The 20,508-nt window shown below is 48.3% G+C and overlaps 2 protein-coding genes across 2 annotated transcripts; both read left to right on the top strand.

Moving 5' to 3' along the window:
* Window positions 1-7,099: 7,099 nt before the first annotated feature.
* On the top strand, window positions 7,100-12,172 carry LOC124687760 (E3 ubiquitin-protein ligase WAV3-like). The gene is made up of 2 exons (XM_047221509.1): window positions 7,100-7,333; window positions 10,183-12,172. Exons 1-2 carry the CDS (start codon window positions 7,100-7,102, stop codon window positions 12,079-12,081), a joined length of 2,133 nt encoding a protein of 710 aa, XP_047077465.1. The 3' UTR covers window positions 12,082-12,172.
* Window positions 12,173-18,273: 6,101 nt separating this feature from the next.
* Window positions 18,274-20,065, top strand: LOC124687762 (cytochrome P450 71A1-like). Its single transcript, XM_047221510.1, has 2 exons — window positions 18,274-19,214; window positions 19,325-20,065. Exons 1-2 carry the CDS (start codon window positions 18,321-18,323, stop codon window positions 19,937-19,939), a joined length of 1,509 nt encoding a protein of 502 aa, XP_047077466.1. The 5' UTR covers window positions 18,274-18,320; the 3' UTR covers window positions 19,940-20,065.
* The last annotated feature ends 443 nt before the right edge of the window (window positions 20,066-20,508 follow it).

Consider the following 20,508-nt stretch of genomic DNA (forward strand, 5'->3'; position numbering starts at 1 on the left):
AAATATCTACTGCTAAGCAGGTCAGATCCCTTTGGCGATCACGTCGCAGGATCGCGATATGGCCTAGGTGCCAATGCACCGCCCCGCTCTAGCCTCGCCACGTCAGCTTTTACCTCACTCTCACCCCACCTTGCCAATGCATGGGCTGGATAGAGATCAGGTGACATGCACCTTTTGCATGTCACCGTGTGACATGCGGCATAAATTCAAATTTAAACATTGCGAAAAAATTTGAAAAAAATCATGCATGTTCACAGCACATATTAAGATAACCCCTAAAAATTTCAGATGAAAATTCGAAACATACATCGAGAAACAAAAAAAAAAGAAATCTGTCATGAATAGTGACCGAATTCAAATCTGAGTTTCTCTGTACACTATTCACATCTGAGTTTCTCTTTTTTGATTCTCGATGTATGTTTCGAATTTTGATCTGAAATTTTTAGGGGTTATCTTAATATGTGCCGTGAACATGCATGATTTTTTTCAAATTTTTTCGCAATATTTAAATTTGAATTTAGGCTGCATGTCACAAGGTGACATGCAAAAGGTGCATGTCACCTGATCTGTGTCCGCATGGGCTATAGTGAGAGCTCTCACTTCTCTCTCCTCCACATCAGCTTTTCTCTCTCCTCGACATTAGCTTTTCTTTTTCAGATTACAACATTAATAATAATGCAAGGAAATTATTTTATTGAACTAAAATTGTTACCGGTTACATCATAAAATAGTGCCAGCTCTATTTAAATTGTTGTGCAAAAAGCCCCTCAAAATTTGGCTCAAAACACCCTAAAATGCCAAAATTTGGCTCAAAACACCTAAAATGCCAAAATTTCCCAATAATTTCCTAAGTGCAGGGGGTTTTCTGCAAAACCCCCTTTGTCTTCTACCTCCCGCCCCGCCTCTCGCCCACCCCTCCATCGCTGCCGCCCCGCTCCCGCCTCCCTCCCGCCTCGCTCTCGCCGCCAACGCGGGCGGCAGCCGGGCGGGAGCGGGCGATAGCGCCGGGCGCCCCCGCCGGCGCCCCTCCCTCGTCTCGCCCGCCTCCCGCCTCTCTCCCGCCCCGCGCCGGGCGGTACCGCCCCCGCTCTCTCCCGCGTTGGCACCAGCCTAAACCTGCAAAGTAACCCTTGTTTGCGTGGATACGGTGATGGTCGAAAGGTTAAAAACAGGTCATGGATGATGGGTCGCCACCCATTCCGGTGTGGGGTTTTAGCCATCCGTACAGGGATCAGGAATTCATTCACGATGCCTCGCCTCGTGCAGCAATGGGGTCATGGGAATCTCGGGGTGGGATCGCGCCCACGTGCCCGCGACCGTGCGCTCCTGCGCTGTCTGCGCGCGGCGGATCCCCTCCTCCCGCTGACTTGTACATCGCCGGAAATGGCTGCCGGAGTGGCGGACTCGCCAACCAGGCCCGCCTTCTCTTGCCGGGATCTTGAAGAGCGTTATGGCATCTTCAGCGGTAGCCCCACGTAAATCAAAAGATAGGTGTACCTCCGGTCTAACGGGCTGACGTAAATTGATCGAACGGTTTGGCGAGACGTATTTTCGATCCAAATTTAGGCTTGAAATGCGTCTTCACGAACGCGGTGAGGTCAGCGCATGTCCGCACCCTTCTATCTCGGACCCGCTTGGCAGCGATCACGGCCGCTCCGCCTTCTCTGCGTCGTGTTAACGATGATATCTCGCCTGCCGCGCACCCGTCGCATCCATGTGGCCAAGCAAATTAAATGGCCTAGCCATGTATGCAGGCCTTAACGCACACCACCGTCCCACGCCTGCCTCGGATATAAAACAGGGTGCTCAGGCACCGGCTCCTCCTCACGCAAACCCTAGCATCGCTCTCCACCTTATCCCCCAAGTGATCCATGGCAAGTACTAGAGGTTGTGATTATGACCGCCAGGGCAGGGGCCGCAGTGCAGGATCCCCACCGCTTGAACGCTCGCTATCGCCCGAGGAGGAGGAGATGGACTGCTTCCACGCAAGTTCTTCGAGTTCGTCGTCCTCATCAAAGAGGACCCTTTCGGCCCGAAGAGGCTCCCGGAGAAGTTCACGCAATTTCTCGTAGGCCATGAGCCGGCCGGGGTGCACCTACAGGAAGCCAGCTTCATCTTTTGCATGTGACCATTAGAGGTCATGTTCAACGGGCAAGGTCAGATGTTCCTCTACATTGGTTGTGAGAAGTTCACCCGCGCTCACAACCTGGAGGTCGGCTGCTTGCTAAACTTCTTCTCCCAAAGCGACGTTAAGCTTATGGTGAAGGTGTTCGACGAGACATCCTGCTATAGGCACTACCACGATTACAGAAGTTATGAGCAGAAGCATCTAGTGTAGGTTTGTAGATGTTCTTCATTTACAACGACGAAGGCGAGGATCATTAAAATCCTCTGGTTTGCATTATTGGGTGTTCTTCCTTCGCATCGAAGAAGGCGAGGGCCATCATAAACCTCTAGTTTAAGTTAAGGTTTTCTCGATTTTTCAATATTTTCAACTATGTAAATAATATAACATATGTAATATGTCTATATTAATTAAAATTTATTAGAAAAATAAAAAATATGCCGGGCCACCGAGCCAACCCCGACCCAAACAAAAAAATGTGTATGTGTCTATTTTGGGTCGGACCGTTATAGATGCCCTTACAAACTGAATATGATACCCAAACGACCCCGTTTTTCATCTTTGTACTCAACTACACTTCTTCATACGCTTAATGGCTATTAACGCAGCGTCAAGCATAATGGTAGATGTACAGCTAACGCATGGACCGTGTAATCTTCTCAGATCCGAGGAATAGTTCTCGTAGCTTGTCAGTGGTCGTCGAGGTGGATGCGGATTTGGTCGCACGGATGCACGGATGCGGATTTGGTCGCACAGATGACAAGCTGCTCGGAGGGAGTAGAGCGAAGGGTATTCAGAACTCGCGGTAAAGTTTGACTCCTGAAAATACACTTCATTCTTGTACACTGGAATTATCTCATTTTCCAAATGAAAGTTGGTGAATTTGAACGGAGAATACTCGTAAAAGTCGTACACTAGCTTGTCCCCTAGAACAGGTAGGCTCGTTGAATAAATTAAAAAAAAAGGTAGGCTCGTTGAATGGAGCGCCGTCCGGCAGCTACTCCCTAAAATGAAATCTACTGCCACCTTGGATGCTGCGTTGGATTCCTGTCACCCTATGCTACGTTACAGCCCATTTGTCTCTACCCAAAATTCGCCACAAGTGTCCCTAAACTAGCCCCCAAGTGATCAAGCAGGTCCCTGAACCTTCAAACTGCGTATCTACTCCAATCTTTGAACCTGTTCAAGTGGCTCAGATAATAGTCTCGAACGCACCATCATGGTTGACCATGTTCCAACGTACGGTGGGTGATAAAAATATGAATCGAGCCTTGTTTCCTACTCACTCAAAATACTCCCTCTCTTCCATGTTAGGCTGGTGCCAATGCACCGCCCCACTCCCGCCCCGCCACGTCAGCTTTTCTCTCACTCTCACCCCACTCTCACCCCACTCTCACCCCACCTTGCCAATGCATGGGCTATAGTCCCCACTCTCACTTCTCTCTCCTCCACATCACCATTTCTTTTCCACATTAAGTTATTTCACTCGATTTTGTTTAGACATTCAAAATAATGCAACCAATCGCGTCGCGCCACGTCAACTAGCCGTTGCCACTGCCGCCCCACTCCCGCCCCACTCCCGCCCGCTAACGCCCCACTCCCGCCCGCATCCCGCCCGCCTCTCGCCCGCTCCCGCCCCACTCCCGCCCGCGTCGCTCTCGCCCCACGCCGCCATCGCGTCGCCCCGCCTCCCGCCCCGCTCCCGCCTCACTCCCGCCGCCAACGCGGCGCCAGCCGGCGGGAGCGGGCGCTACCGCCGGCGCCCCGCCGGCGCCCCTCACTCTCGTCCCGCCCGCCTCCCGCCCCTCTCCCGCCCCGTCGCCGCCGATACCGCCCCGCCTCCAGCCTCCAATGGCACCAGCCTTACTTCACATAGTATAGGGTTTGTTTAAAACTAAGCTTTGTAATATTTGACCAACTATTTATGATAAAATATCAAAATATACAGAATCAAATGTCAATCATAGGACAATATATTGCATTGCAGTACTAGTGAAATTATTTTGATTTTCTAGATAATAATATATCTTTACATATGACTAGTCAAAATTGTCAAAGTTTGACTTTGACCAAACCTTATATGTTGACAAAACCCTCTAGCCAGGGGCATCGTCTTAAAACTCGTGATGCCTAGAGTGGTTGCTGGTCGAACAGTGTTTCATGTACAACATCGGTGGCAACGGATCTCGGCAGCGTGGTGTAGCGGGGTATTGGTGATGGGCGTGTGACAATGGTAGCACGCACGGGGTGGCATTGTCTGGCGTCAAGGCGGCGTCAACAACAAGGGCGACGAAGATTGTGCATATATTTATCATGAAGATTGTTCGGCGGTTCGATGGAGGTAACGGTTTCTGTCGCGTGTGCGTGAGGTACTCTCTAAGAGTCTGCTAGATCGGATGCGCGCTTCCGTTCGCTTAGAGGATGTCTCGGGGTATGCGATGTTCCCGGCTCCTAGTTGATGAGGGATTTTCGAGTTTTGAGGGCACAAGGCCCCATTGGCATGTTTTCCACTCATTGTCAGGTGTAGGTGTTCTGTGGTGGCTTCAGATTTTTTTTTTCATTTTCTCATTACCATGAAATTTAAACTATCATTTTCTCACTACCATGAAACTTAGCAAATTCTCATACTATTATTTTACGAAAACTTACAAGCGTATAACCGATTAGTTTTAGCATCTACACAACCTTTACATTTTTTTGCTAACATAAAACTTTGAGTACACTAGAACCTATGTTCATTCACGAATCTCGGAATAGGCGAATTAAATATCTAGGTTGTAGTCACATGTGTGGTTAGAGCATCTCTAGCAGAGCCCGTAAAATGGGCAAAACCGAAAAATAACCGCTAGTTTACAGGTTCGGTTCGAAAATCGGCGCAGATCAGTTACTGTAAACGGGACGAAACTGAATTTTTTTTTCCAGGCCGAGCCCGAAAACCAAACTCCGCCCCTATTTGTAGGGGCTGGAAAGTCGAACCGAAGGCAACCTGTATTCTCAGTGGCGTTTTGGCGGGCTGAAACTTCAGCTCGAAACAGTGTAGTTCCGCCGGAGGACTCCCGGAATACGACCAAAATTGGCACAATCCGGCCGAAGGACAACCAAATCTCGGCAGAACCTTGCGTTGCGAGCTCGGGGAAGGGAGAGCGGACAGCCAGCCGGCCACGAGTTCACCAGGCAGGGCCGGGGCGGCACTGGAGGCGTCCGTGACGAGGCGGGCGGGGTTTAGCTCGCCAGGGCAGGCTGGGGCGGGGCAGGGGCAGGGCGAGGATGGGGCGGGCGCGCCGGCCGGCGCAGGGCGTGGCGGCGCGGCCAGGGCGGCGCGAGGCCGACACGGGGCCGGGGCGGCGCGAGGCGGGGAGGGGCGGGCGACGCACGAGGCGGGCGGGGGAGGGGCAGTGCGGGTGAGCGGCGCGGCAGGGCGGCGCGGGGCGGGGGAGCGGCGGGGCTGGCGCAGGGAGGATGCCGGGGCCTGGGCGGGGCGGCACGGCCAGGGCGGAGCAGAGCGCGTGAGAAATTTGGGACGAAGAAAAAGAAGTGAGGAAAAAAGAAAAAAAAAGGTGGGTCTAGTGGTATCTTTTGGAATATGCTTTTTTTACGGTTTGACTATACGGATTCTGATCTGCGCCGACACTTTTTCGACCTGTAAACACGAGTTCAGTGGCCTGAACTCGCGTTTTACAGTTTGCACGTTTACGTGCTCTGTTAGAGATGCTCTTAACCCCACATTATTATTTTTTCTTATCATGCTATCAATACACCGTAGTAGTATTTTTATGATATTTATATTTTCAGAAGAAAAACAGGTGGGTTTACAAAATATATGTCTACAATTCACCAATTTTCTAAATCGACACACTATATGTTGTTGCATTTATCCTTTTATCTTCCCTACGCGTGTGTGTAAAATAATTGGATTTAAAATTTCTGTGATTGTATTCTCAACTCACTCAAATATTTTCAATACATTTCACAACTTTATGGAGGCACCACCCCTTTTGTAGTATGGCAGTAAATCAAAATGCTTTACAGCACTAGAATCGTTGTCTCTTGATATTGGCATTAGGGTCTCTTATCTTTTGTGTAAATTTTAGGATCCAATTTCTTTATTTCGAAGGCTCTGTCCTTTCGTTTTAGTAGCCCCATGTCCGATATGGTTGATCCATGATTTTAAGGTTATGAATGCACATTATTACCAAGGTAGTATTAACCATGTGATTGCGTACAAATCAATTTCAAGATTCCATATAAACGCTTGGTCAACTCACTGTTTCTACACAACTTTCTAGCGTCGAAGCCACTATATTTTTGTTTACTTTATAATAATCTATGTACTGATTAGATAAACGAAATATACCATGATCCATCCACCGTATTGTCAAACGGAGCTTACGATTTAGTCGTGTAATCTCGATGAAGAACAGGTATAAGTAAGGAATAGTATAACCTTGAAATGGCCTAGATAATAAACACCCATACATAACAGTAGCTTGTTTGACTCGTGTGCATACAACACGTGCACGGGCGTTGAAGTTGGACATTTCACCTCTGAGTTTTGGGTGGGATAGTCGTATTGTTGTCCGCTGAGAGAATGGACATGAACCAAATTGCCGTTTTTACGTTTTGGATTGAATTCATAGCCAGAGTTGGCGCCCACCAGCCAGCCGCGTCGCGCATTTTTCGTTTCTCGCACCATAGTCAAAACGCCGCCGTCCGCCATTATCAGTTTCCTTGTGTGCGCTTGGCTGGCTGTCTATCTGTCGCCCTGTCTCTCTCGGCGCAGAGGTCAAACCAAAAGCGCACACACACCACCGCCCGCTCTCCAATGGCGGCTCCCTCCACCCTTCAAAACCACCTCCCATTCCCCGCACTCTCCCTCTCGTCCTACTAGGTCAGGTCAGGTCAGGTCAGAGACACCGCGCGCGTATCGTGTTGGAGCGCCGAGGAGGTGAATCTGCCGAGCGCCGGCGCGCGCCCATGGAGGGGATGTGGAGGAAGGCCAAGAAAGCGCTGGGCATCGGCCTGTGCGCGCACCTCCCCGTCGTGATGGGCGACCGGGAGGACTGCGCCAGCGAGCGGCGCCCGTCCGATGCGTTCTCTCAGGACTCGGCGGCGCTGGCGGCGGCGCACGCCTCCGCGCCCAACACGCCCGCGCAGGCGGAGGCCGGCGCGCTGCTCCGCAGGTCCAAGTCAGGGGCCAAGTCCTCCAAGGTGAGGCCTTTTCTCCCCCTTCCCCCGGCCAAGTCCCTACTGCCATTCCGAGTTAAGATTTGTCCTTGCTGTGCGCGCGGCGGAGCTAGGACTAGTAGATGTGAAATGCCGCGGTGACATGGGAGGTTTCCCCCTACCATTTGGTTGGGGTCAGGTGCTGATTGGAGCGAATGTGGCTTCGCCGGTGAAAGATTTAGGTCCAGATTCGGTTCTTCCTGTCGGCGATTTTTGGTTGGGAGTGATGGGCGTTTCGGTTTGGATTATCTTGCTTTGCGTCTAACACAGTTTCGTTTGTATGCATCTGATTTTTTTTATCCTACTACTACCATGTTTTGTCTTGAGTTCCACCTGTACGAACTTGGATTTGCCATTTGTTATTCTTTTCTGGAGTTGAAATAATCTAGTGCTGTTTCGTGTCTCCGAGGAATCACGGATCCGCAGATTTTCACAGAAAAGTTTTGATGATTTCCCCGAACTATTCCTTTTTGACATTATTCCACGAGAATATCCCAAAAGAAATTGCACATGTCATTGACAAAATGATGCGGTTCTGTTGGCCATCTTCTGTACCACCTGTATTTTTCGTAATATTTTGGTGCTGTTCTGTAGCACATATACGTTTCTACCGTAGTGCAAAACCTCCCAATTTGTTTACCATACACATATCCATGTTTCCGCGACCATTGCTAGTTGTGTCCTGGTATCCTCTTTGGTATGGTCAATTCCAATTGCTCCTTTTTCTGTGGGTGCACACAGCTTAACGTAAGCTTCACCATATCTACTGCCTCTACTTGTTCCTCTCCGAAAAGGAAAGTTGGCCTCCCTGGTCAACGATATCCACATGGTCACGTGTATCATCTTATTACTATCACGTTTCTTAATTTGCTAAAGTCGAATCTTCCAACTTGAGAGCTTATCGATCACCAGGATGCTGAATGGCCAGCCTTGCAATAGACTTTATTGGCACTTTTATATTTGTTACCAGGAGTATTACTAGTTGTCATGGCAAGCTCGTGATTTCTTTGAATGGTCCAAGATCTTAATTTTCCTGCATAATCGCTATTTTTTCTGTGGCGATTGACGATTCGTTGATGCCTTTATCGATGGGTTCACACCTTTGTTATTCAATAGTAGTGTGTCTGACTTGGTGAGCTATTGTGTATGGAAATACACCGAATTGACCATCAACTTCACAAGGATCTCCTCAATAGGGTTGACATTTATCTGCCTAATGTGAGCTTGAATGTTCTCATTTTGCTTGCCTGGTCAGCCTCAGAAGTAAAGACTAAACATTTGAGAAAATAAACACTAGGTTCATTGTTCATTGTGACACACTATTTTAAAGGTAATGCCTCTAATTGTGACATAGTGTCAGGAAATGATGCCTGAGTAAATGTGTTTTTAACATCTTGTTTAAGAGTTGGCAAACTGTACCATCTGCGAAACCATCACGGAAAGGGTGCTGATTCCATTGGCTTTTTGTGGTCGGACACTCTTTGATAAAAACAACTAGCTAACTTACCAATATATGGATGGTTATGCGCAATTCTGTGTTGACTCTGACATTCGTGGTAGGTATTGGTACACACATGTCTTCATTTTCCAATTTATGCTTTGCTCAAAAACAGTAACAGTTTACATCTTTACCTAAGTGCTGATAAATTGTTACTCCCTCTGTTCTGAAAAGGTTGTCGCCAGCTAACACACTGATTCAACTTAGTCCAAGTTGCCGGTTGTGACAACAGGTCCGGAACGGAGGAAGTACATCCATTGAACACTGAATGATAGTTGAATTTGATAATGGTTTAGTCAAAATCCTAAAATAAACCTCAACTTGTTAGCCTTTGTCACGTATTGGCAATATCCCGTATTGCTGTGTATTTATATTTTCATGCGAGGTGGTATTCCATTCTCTATATTAATTTAGTAAAAAAAACAATTGATTAGTACCATCCTTTGGAAGTTCTTTGTCCATTCCTCATCAATAGGAAGAGTGAACATATATACGGTTCAATGCTGGTACGGTGAAATATAGTGCTTTGGTGAAATATAGTGAAACTAGACGCTGTTGAGACCACCTAACCATAGAGAGGTGGTTGGGGTATATACAACCATGCAGTGTTGCCTTGAATAAATGCGTCAACTGCAAGGCTGAAGGTGGGACATAGCTGCAGATCTACATGCACGAGATGAGCATTAGTTTGTCATATGGTCAACTTTTTGAAATAAGTTTATTTCAAAACATTTGGTGGTTCTTGTCGAGATCATTCATTCACCAGAACAGTAGGCTAGTTAATGAAGGTAGGTTCTTGTTAACAGTACCACCATTCGAATATGCATATAAGAAGCCATTATAATATTAAGTTGAATGAATTAGATCATGTGCTCAACCAGGAGTACCTTGTAGGCTGCCTTATCTTGAAGTTTTAGGATAAACATCTCATAATATTTGAAATGTTTAATCATCAGCATATTGCGCGTAAAAAATTATTACATATTCATGTGCGCTGGAATTGATAAATCTGACAAAGGCTTTTGAACGATACTTCATAAGTTGCATTGGGGTGCCAAATTGGCTTGTCAAATGCCATTTCAACTTTGCAATATTGCCAAACATGGATGAGATATAAAAATGGATAAGCTCATTTTGCAATATTGAGATCAGTCTTTTCTCAACTGGGTGCTTTGTTTGTGCTTATGCTACAAAACTTTCATGTGATAAATGTTTCTTAGATTATGTCTCCATAATTTTTTAAATGTCTCTGTGTTACTTTATTTGTCTGTTGCTACGGGATACATTCTTACAGCATATGGTTAAACAAATACATCTTCTGTTTCTTTTTCAACAGAAAACATGTGCAATATGTTTTGATTCCATGAAGCCAGGTCACGGCCAAGCTCTCTTCACTGCTGAATGCTCTCACATGTTCCATTTTCACTGCATCTCCTCCAGTGTAAAACATGGAAATTATGTATGCCCAGTTTGCCGAGCAAAGTGGAAGGAGATACCATTTAATCGCTCAGTATCTTCTATCGGTCCTCGTGGAAGAAGTGGGTTGAATTTGAACCGAGCTCAATTACCCCAACAAGATGGCTACATGGCTCTTCTCCGACAGGTTCCAAACCACCAGAGAGAAGCACCCGCCTTGCGTACTTCTGAGCCATTAGAGTTCAACGATGACGAACCATTGCAGCTGATGGAGGCTGCTGATAGGTGTGATGTTAGATCTAGTAGAACAGTGGAAATGAAGACATATCCAGAGTTCTCGGGGGTTCCACAGTCATCATCTCAAGATGATTTTGCTGTTCTGATCCATCTGAAGGCCCCATGCGCTAACCAAGAGCAGGTCACAAGCAGACTGGTTAATGCATCCTCAGTTGGGTATCCTTTATCTCGTGCTCCTGTTGATCTTGTTACGGTGCTTGACGTTAGCGGCAGTATGGCAGGAACCAAATTGGCATTATTAAAGCGAGCAATGGGCTTTGTTATTCAACACCTTGGTCCATCTGATCGACTTTCAGTCATTGCTTTCTCTTCTACTGCCAGAAGGCTGTTCCATCTCCGGCGGATGTCCCATTCTGGCCGACAGCAGGCCTTGCAGGCTGTTAACTCACTTGGTGCTGGTGGTGGCACAAATATTGCTGATGCCCTGAAGAAAGCTGCTAAGGTTATTGAGGACCGCAGTTATAAGAACCCAGTGTGCAGTATTATTCTGTTGTCAGATGGTCAAGACACCTATAATATTTCCTCGAATGTTAGGGGAACACGGCCTGATTATGGGTCACTTGTTCCATCTTCCATTCTAAATCACACTGTTGGCATAGCGCCTGTCCATGGATTCGGTTTTGGAGCAGACCATGATTCAGATGCTTTGCACACAATCGCTGAGGTCTCTGGTGGTACATTTTCCTTTATTGAGGATGAAGGTGTGATTCAGGATGCATTTGCTCAGTGCATTGGTGGGCTTCTCAGCGTTGTCGTTCAGGATATGCGCTTAACGGTGGAGTGTGTGCATACTGGTGTTAAAATTCACTCCATCAAATCTGGTAGTTACTTGAGTAAGGTGGCTGGAGATGGGCGAAATGGTTCAATTGATGTTGGACATCTCTATGCTGATGAGGAGAGGGATTTCTTGCTCTCTGTGAGCTTCCCACAATCCCGTGAACAACAGACCACACTTTTGAAGGTTGTCTTTTCCTACAGAGATCCAGTGACAAATGAAGGTGTCAAGATCCAAGGCTACGAGGTGAAGATCCTGAGGCCAAAATCACCCACATCGGAACCTGTTTGCATGGAGGTTGATCGTGAGAGGAACCGAGTCCGTGCCGCCGATTCTATTGAGGCTGCAAGGGCTGCTGCTGAGAGAGGTGTTCTTTCTGACGCAGTGGCTATTCTTGAGGATTGCCGAAGGATACTGTCAGCGTCCTTTTCAAGCCAGAATGGGGACCGTTTATGCATGGCCCTTGATGCAGAGCTGAGGGAGATGCAAGAGAGGATGGCTAGCCGGCAACGCTACGAGTCTTCTGGGAGGGCATACCTGCTCTCTGGACTGAGCTCGCATTCTTGGCAGAGAGCCACGGCACGCGGCGACTCCACAGACAGCAGTTCACTTGTTTACTCCTATCAAACACCATCGATGGTTCAGATGCTGCAGCGCTCGCAGAACCAGTTGCCCTCACCTCAGGTCCCAAGGCCTCAGATCATCGTACCAACGAGGTCATTCATGCAGAAGCCTCAGCCAAGGTAGAAGGCAGCTCACTGTTATCTTGTGAAGGAAGCGCATGGATGATGGTGAAGAAATAACATTGGTCTCATTGCTTAGTAGGTCAAAATGTGGTGGTTTAGTATCCATCTTTTGTTTTCCTTCGTTTGAGTCATGGTGGCGGTATACCGTGGATGGTGGGGCGGGCTTGGAGGTATATATGTGTTCTGGGTGGTATACTGGAGAAAGTGAGGAGGGGGTGGGCTTCGGTGGTACATACATTGTGGGGGGTATACTCCTGTGGTGTGAAGGAATAAGGGTTGGGAAGTGAAGTAGGAGGGGTGCTGGAGAAATGGTATAATGGCTTCAAGGGGGAAGATGGGTCTAGGTAGGTAGGTAGCTCAGTTCGTCACCAAGTTTCTTTACTGATGAACTCTTTTTCAATTGGTATTTGGTAATGTAGATAAGCGGGTCTGGTCAGAGTGGCATGTATCATGGAACCTTGGAAAATTTTGATTTTGGGGGTGCAATGCAATTCCATGGATCCAGATTGCTGTTTCTGTTCAGTTGTTTGCTGGTCGCTCATGTTCCGCTTCATGGCGTGAAGGCGCATTGCAAGTTATCAGGTGCTCCGCTGATTTGATTTTGCTCTGATGCTTTTCTTTTCTGCCCTGATGATTTGAGCAAGATTGGTCAGACTCTTGGACAAGCACTCGTTCTATGGTTTATGAATCTTTGATAACTGATACTCCCTCCATTCCAATGAGTAAAGTTTTTTTAGAAGTCGAGTAAAGTTCGATCAAACTTTTAGAAAAACTATCAAGTACCATGATATTACATAGATAGCATATGAAAATATGTTTCATGATGCATCTAAGGGTGTTGATTTTGGATTGTACATATCAATACTTTTTTCTAAAAACTTAAGTCAAACTTTATGTAGTTTAAATGAAAAAAGATATAAATCTTATTTATTGAAATAGAGAGGTAGGCTCCTTGAAATAGAAATGTATTTATTGATTGAGTACCCAATGGCAAAGCATCGAGGTTTCGGCCCCAAGCTCCAAATTCAGCCAAGCGCAGAGTAGATCGTATTTTCTCGGAAATTCAATTCGGCTCCCGGGTTCGTATGCTCCCTCTACCAACAAAACGTATTTCGAAGTGTGGAAAATTTTTGACAAAAAATTCTACATGTACATCTCCATAATATATGTGTATGCGTCAAGTTTCACGAAAAATTAATATTTTTTGTGGCCTATGTAAAAAAGAGAAAACTTATCCTGTGAAAAACATCGTTTTCAGCACTGTATTTTGTCTTTTTTACACACGTCACGTGATAAGTTCATTTTTTATGAAACAACTTTGTGAGCGCGTAGCACGTGAAGATGTACGTGCGAATTTTTCGTTTCCATTTTTTTAAAATTTAAAATATGTGTAAGATGCATTTCAAAATATAGGGAGCATATGCTCCCATGTTCCAAAACACCACTCCCGTATTTTCTCCTGAGTTAAAGAGTCCAGGACTTTTAACATATAGCCAAGTCTTTATAAGAGAAGAATAGCGAAAATTTGGAACTGTGCGGTGTCATGTGGCAAGAACACTTACCCCTGCTGTTAAAAACTCCCCCGGCCGGGCCGGAGGAAGTACCCAAATTAGGCTGTGAAAAGTCCATTGCTCTTTGGCCAAGAAGGCATCATTCATCGATAATTAATTTTGTACTTGTAGATACATACTGTAGGTAATAAGGTATCAGTACAACCTGCTTATTTGCATGCCTAGATTACGTAGAAACTTACAGTAGAACTGTAGAAAGCCTAACAAATTAACTACTCCGTGTAACAAAAAGAACAAGATCCAGTAATAGACCTATTGTATAACAGGACTAATTCCATCTCCACTAGAAAACTAATTCCGAGGTCTCTTAACCGGTTAAACATACTCCCTCCGTTCTGAAATAGTCTACATTCTAGCTCTAAAATTTGTTCTGAAATACTCTACATTCTAGCTTTTAGTCAACAACAACACTGAAAACGAGGTGGTTTTACTCTTTTTATTGGATGTTGTTATTTTCAATGTAGCTTGGATTGGTTGTTCAAATATCTAAGTAGTACTAATAAATGCACTACTAATTTGTCTCATTTTTTCTAGAATGTAGACTAAATCAGAATGGAGGGAGTAGATGCGTAGCACAAAACCCTAGCTAGCAACCACGCCACCGGTGCTGCCTTCCGCGCCGCTGACATCCGGCTTCAGAAGCTTCCTCCACGGTTGGGGCCGCCCGGCCGGGGTCTCCTCTGGCAAGTCCGGAAGCTGGTAGATCACCCTGCACGGCGGCGAGGGCTCGCCGCTGCGGCTCAGGACGGCCGTGCACAAGACCACTCTCTGCTTGCAGTACTCGCAATACTTCGACGGCGCCACCAGCGCCACGTCTACCGCCGCGTCCCCGCGCCGGAGCTCCTCCGCGAGCCGGTCCCGCGCGAACTGCGGCACGGCCACCGCGTTTCCCCACGCCATCACGGGCCCCTGCTCCGTGACGTTCTCGCTCTTGGCGCAGAACTCCGGCACGGGGCCGCGCGCCAGCGCGACGCCGGCGTAGGACACGGACGCCGCCGTGCCGCGCTCGAAGCACGCGGCGTCGTACCTCCGTGGCTCCGTGATGCGGATGGTGAGGCCGAAGGTGGGGTCGAGCGTGGGCAGGGAGAGGTCGAGGCCCGAGAAGCCGGCGACGGCGATGCGGTACTCCGGGATCTTGGCCTCGTCCTCGGAGTGCAGGAAGCCTAGGTAGAGGATGGGCACCATGATTACGAGCGCCGTCAGGGCCCCGCCGATGCCCGGCAAGATGTGGCAGAGGATCTTCCCCATGTCGCAGCCGTCGTCGATGTCGTCGTCTCGAGCTCGAGCCCCCATGGCGGCGTGTTTCGCCCTACCACGATCGTCACGGTAGTATGATGATGGGAAGGGGGTTTAGACGTCGCGTCTCACGGGAGTTTATATAACTCGTTGTCCATGGGTCGAGATTTTTTGCATCGGTCAATGAGTTTGGCATTGACACGGATTGTTTGCTAGACGTATTGTGATGTGATCTCTAACTGGATACTAGTCACGGTGGACGCGAGCCAACTCGATCCAACTCGAGCCGAGCCAGCTCCATAATGCAGACGAGCAGAAAACTGGGACTCAGCTGGAGCCAGCCGAAAACTCAGTCCAAAATAAGCATTGAAATTCAACATCAATTAATAATAAGAAAGGAGAACATAAAAAATGAAGTATAGATGAACCCATTTTGCCTCAATAAGCATTGAAATAGCAAAAAAAAAAAAAAAGACCGGTACAATGACAAGGATATATCATAGTTTCATAGTTCATAACCGGCAATCATAACAAGTTCACAAATCATAACAAGTCGACATTGAAACGATTATAATATAAATCTCATGTTTTCAATCAAATAGCACAAGTTCAAAAGAACAAGTTCCAACTCAATATAGGACAAGTTCAAAATATAGAAACCTCCATATCCATTCAAACTCCATTCTCCAATAGCAAAATAGTAGCATCAACATGACATGAGAGTATACAAGAAAGAAATAGTTAAGTAGATTTTTTCCTCATATCGCAATTGAAATATCAAACCATGTATCAAATATGTATTTACAATTAGCTATTCACTACGCTTTTAAGCAACTTCATGGTCTGCACATTTTTCTCCTCATCATCGACGTCCACCTCCTAAATTTGAGATAGTTAACGAACCATTTAACATTCAAGTGAGAAGGAGATGGCAATGAAACTAGATAGTTGACAATTTTAGAAGGAGATGCGAACCATACTATCCTATTCAAGTCTGTATGGAGCCCTTAATATAACTTCTATAGTCATCTAAAATCCTTCCACCTGTGCTAAAAGTTGATTTTGAAGATACATAACTAGCCATATGAAAAAAAAATCTAGGGCCGCCACTCTGGCATCCACATCTGCCCCAAGGCCATGGCCTCACACGATTCGTCAACCAAGTCGCCCGACTGAACAAACCGACACTCTAACACTTCAACACAACATGATAGAGGAGATAAAACGGAGTCACCGCTCCCACATCCATGCCAGACCCACGGCCATGCACTGCCCACCCAAAGACCAAAAATAGACAACGTCGACCACCAGAAGAACAAACCAAAAACTAACACAGGAGGTGAAGGGACCATAGCAATGCCTCCAAGGAGGGAAGCGCCAACCAAGATCGAGCGCTACCATCATTGGCATCAACATAGGTCGTTGAAGGGTTTCACTGGGACCTCACCAAATCTGAAGTCGTGTCCGCTAGTCCGCTATAGTTGTTGTGCCGATCGAAGGGAAACCCGGCACCGTCGGGCCACCCAGGCTTTTTAGGAGGAGGGAGAGCGTTGTAGCTGCCCGCACGGGGGAGTTCTTTCTTTTTTATTTTGAGAAAGTGGTCCTAGTGCCAAATATAGTCTCGTTTCCTCATGTTCACTAAACCGTTTATCTTTGATATCCTGTCCGACCGATTTGCTAAGGAAAAGTCTATATTAAACCCTGAGTTCGTAGGGGGCCGGCGACATGAACCCCGAACTCTAAATTTCTGTTGTTTGTACCCTAACCTTGCGAATCCCGGTTTAAATCAGACCTTGAATTTTTTTTCATGTAAATAAAATAAAATTTCATACTAAATAATTAGGTGCTCTCCGTGACAAAGCTGACCCACATGTCATAGCCATCTTCCACCACCCATCTCTCCCCGAGTCAACCGCGCCTGCAATCTCTTTGACCAGAGCGTGCAACCGCCGTGCCCAAGCGTGCAAGCTATGCGAGGACTGACGCTCCTGCGGGCACCCCATGGCTGAGCTCGTGCAGCCTTGCGCGCGCATCGTTTGTCTGCACATCGTCCCTGGCCGTGAGAGCGCGGAGCCGTGCAACACGACGACAGAGAGGGCTAAGGGGAGCAAGGAGTTGCGCGACAAGCACATCTGCTTATGGGGGTCATGCACGGATGGTCAATTGCGTCGCGGAGTTCGAGGGGTCAATTGCGTCGCGGAGTTCGAGGGCTGACGGAATCCGCAGTGGCGGCGGTCAGCGAGAGGTGATGATGACCCGGACGATTTGGTCGATTCCGTCTTTACCGCCTCGAATCCTTGGACTAGCATGAGCAGGTTGGCGAGTTGGAGCTCCGAGGAACGGCGACCTGGACCGGGGAGATCTGCTTCGATGGCGGTAACGAGGACGGAAACGTCGTGTACGGAGAGGGATAGGTGGTAGGGGATGGATCTGCCAGGGTCACCACTGTTAGTGAGAAACTGTGTAATTCCAGCCGGGATTGTTGCTTCCCGACGCACCAAACAGTTTCAAGGTTTAATTTAGATCAAGATTGCCAAGTTCAAGATATAAACGAAAGATATTTAAAGTTCAGGGTTTATTTCGCCGAACCTCTACGTATTCAGGGTTTGGAATAGACTTTTTTCCATTTGCTAATTAACTTAGGGTCTGATTCTCTGCATGTCTAATCTAAACAAAGTTCAGAATGAGACTAAGCAGGTACAAAGTAGCAACCTAGCACGAGCTTTGACACTCCGATACTCCGCAAATATTTTGTCAGGTTCACCAGCCAGAAATGTCTTCATCATGCCTTTGTATGAAATCACTGAATAAAATTTAGTTTCATGGTGTGCCACTTCATTTAAGATTCTCAGAACTCGACGAATCTGAATAAAATTTGGCATCACGAACCAGAAAGATGCAACATGATAAATCCAGTGGCACACAAACATACACGGAGGTTCCGTGCACGGAACAATCGCCGCTCTTGTTCATCGGCGACTTATCCGCTAGTGACAAAATTTGGATTGAGTGATGCTAAGACATGAACAATGCCGTGTCTCCCCCACGAACATTCGTGACGCCACACGTGCGTCAGTTTATTTAACAATCTCGAAACTCGACGAAACTGAACGAAATTTGGCAGCAAGAACCACAAAGATGAAGCTTGATGAATCCGACGACACAAACATACAGGGGAGATTCCGTGCACGGAAACGGAACTATCGCCGCTCTCGTTCACCGGCGACTTATTTGACAAGCGACTTATTTGACAAGATCACACTAGTGAGTGAGTGATCCAAGACATGAACAATGCCGTGGCTCTCCTTCTCAGACCTTCGTGCGCCACACGGTCGACGCCTTTATGTTCAGGCCAGGATAATTTCAATTCATCAGCCCAACAGTCATCGAGTTGAAAGTTGATCGGACAGCACAGTTTCCTAGTGGAGGGACGATGTCTCCGTACGTCGTCCTCGTCGCGGCGCTCCTCGCCTTGTGCTATGTCACCAAGAAAGTTCTAGGCAGCGGCAGCAGCAGGCTTCCACCCTCGCCGCCGTCGCTCCCGCTGCTCGGCCATCTCCACCTAATGGGCCGCGTGACGCACCGCTCCCTGCTCTCCCTGCACCTCCGGTACGGTGGAGGAGGCGGTCTCATGTTTTTGCAGCTCGGGCGCAGGCGGACGCTGGTGGTATCCACGGAGGCAGCGGCGGCGGACCTGTACAAGAACCACGACCTCGCCTTCGCCTCTCGCTTGCACAACGCCGCGATAGACAAGCTCTACTATGGCTCTAACAGCAACGTCTCCTTCGCGCCCTACGGTGACGCCTGGCGCCGCCGCAAGAAGATGGCTGTTGTCCACCTCTTCTCCCCGCGCCGCGCCGAGTCGTTCGCACCCGTGCGCGCCGCTGAGGCGGCCGCCCTCGTCGCGAGAGCCCGCCGCGCGGCGGTGGCGGGTCACGCCGTCGAGCTGAGGGAGCTCCTCTACGGCTACAGCAACGCGGTGGTCACCCGCGCAGCCACTGGTGCCGCGGGGGCCACGGCCGACAGGATCAAGCAGCTGATGGCGAACTCGGCGGTGTTCATGTCAGGGCTCCAGGCGGAGGACGTTCTTCCGGACGCGGCGGCGAAGGTGGTGAGGTGGGCGACGGGGCTCGAGAAGAGCCTCGACGGGCAAGTCGAAGCCTGGGACAAGTTCCTATCCGAGATAATCGCCGAGCACCTTGAGAAGAAGCAGGGAAACGACGGTCCATATCAGGAGGAGGACTTCCTGGACGTCTTGCTTCGGTTGAGGGAAGAAGACACCGCCGGGCTTGAGCTCACCGACAATCACATCAAAAGCATAGTCAAGGTGATCGGTCATGAAACAACGCAGTAGTATTCCTTTTTGTTTCGTCCAGATCGAGTTTTTAACTTGTTCCTTTTTGCTCCTCTGCTCTGCGGCCATCTATTCGTATGCAGGACATGATCGCCGCCGGAACCGAGACATCATCGGTCACGTTGGAATGGGCCATGGCGGAGCTCGTCCGGAACCCACGGGCAATGGCCAAGTTGCAGCACGAGGTGACCCGAGCGGCGGAAGACGATCTAAACAAGATGGAGTATCTCAAAGCGGTGGTGAAAGAGGTGCTCCGCCTCCACCCGCCGGCACCGCTCCTGGTCCCGCACGAGTCGACGGAAGCGGCGGTCGTCCAGGGCTACGACATCCCGGCCAAGACGGCGCTATTCATCAACGCGTGGGCGATCGGGAGGGACCCCACGGCATGGGGAGAGACGGCGGAGGAGTTCTGGCCGGAGCGGTTCCTGGGCGGCGGCAGCGCGCTGGGCGTGGACGTGCGGGGGAACGACTACCGGCTCCTCCCGTTCGGCTCCGGCCGGCGGCTCTGCCCCGGCATCAGCTTCGCGCTGCCGGTGCTGGAGATCGCGCTTGCCAGCCTCGTGCGCCACTTCGACTGGGAGATCCCCGGCGGGACGTGCCTGGACATGAGCGAGGCGCCGGGGCTGACAACGCCGCCGCTGGTCCCGCTGCGCCTCGTCCCCAAGTGCAAGACGACTGCCTCATTAGGCCTTGTGTAAGAGCAGTAGTGTCACAAGAATAAACATTTTTTTGGGAATTCACAAGAATAAATTAATAACGTGTCATACGGTGCCTAATTCCCAAATAAAAAATACCTCGTCGGAGCTCATGCTAGTTCGAGGTAAAACCAGTGATGCTGATCCCGGCGTGACTTAACGTTGCTCCGGTAGGTGCTTGCCTGTGTGGAAGAGCAAACCTCACAAATAAGTAAAGGAAAGAAAACGCATATCACGCTAACTGATGGAGCATATGAGTGAAGTCTTTGGTTATAACCTAGTTGCAACTCGTGTGCATCTTATATACAACGCAAATCTTGAAACAAATTCATCGGGTTGAATATTGTTTCACACTAACAATCCATTTGCAACTAGAGACAGCTTAGTTATTGGATTTTAGACTGCGCCCGAGAGTTAGCAATTCCTTTTTTTCGGTTAAATTGTGGGATTACAATCCTTGCCTAGGATCTGTTCTAACAATGGGGGTTTATAATTCGCACATAACCATCTTATTTTAGGGGACGTCTAGATCTCAGTCGACTGAGATTTAAATCTCAGTCGACGCTTGATCA

Source organism: Lolium rigidum, chromosome 2 (assembly GCF_022539505.1).
Source record: "Lolium rigidum isolate FL_2022 chromosome 2, APGP_CSIRO_Lrig_0.1, whole genome shotgun sequence".
NCBI classification, from domain to species: Eukaryota; Viridiplantae; Streptophyta; class Magnoliopsida; order Poales; family Poaceae; genus Lolium; species Lolium rigidum.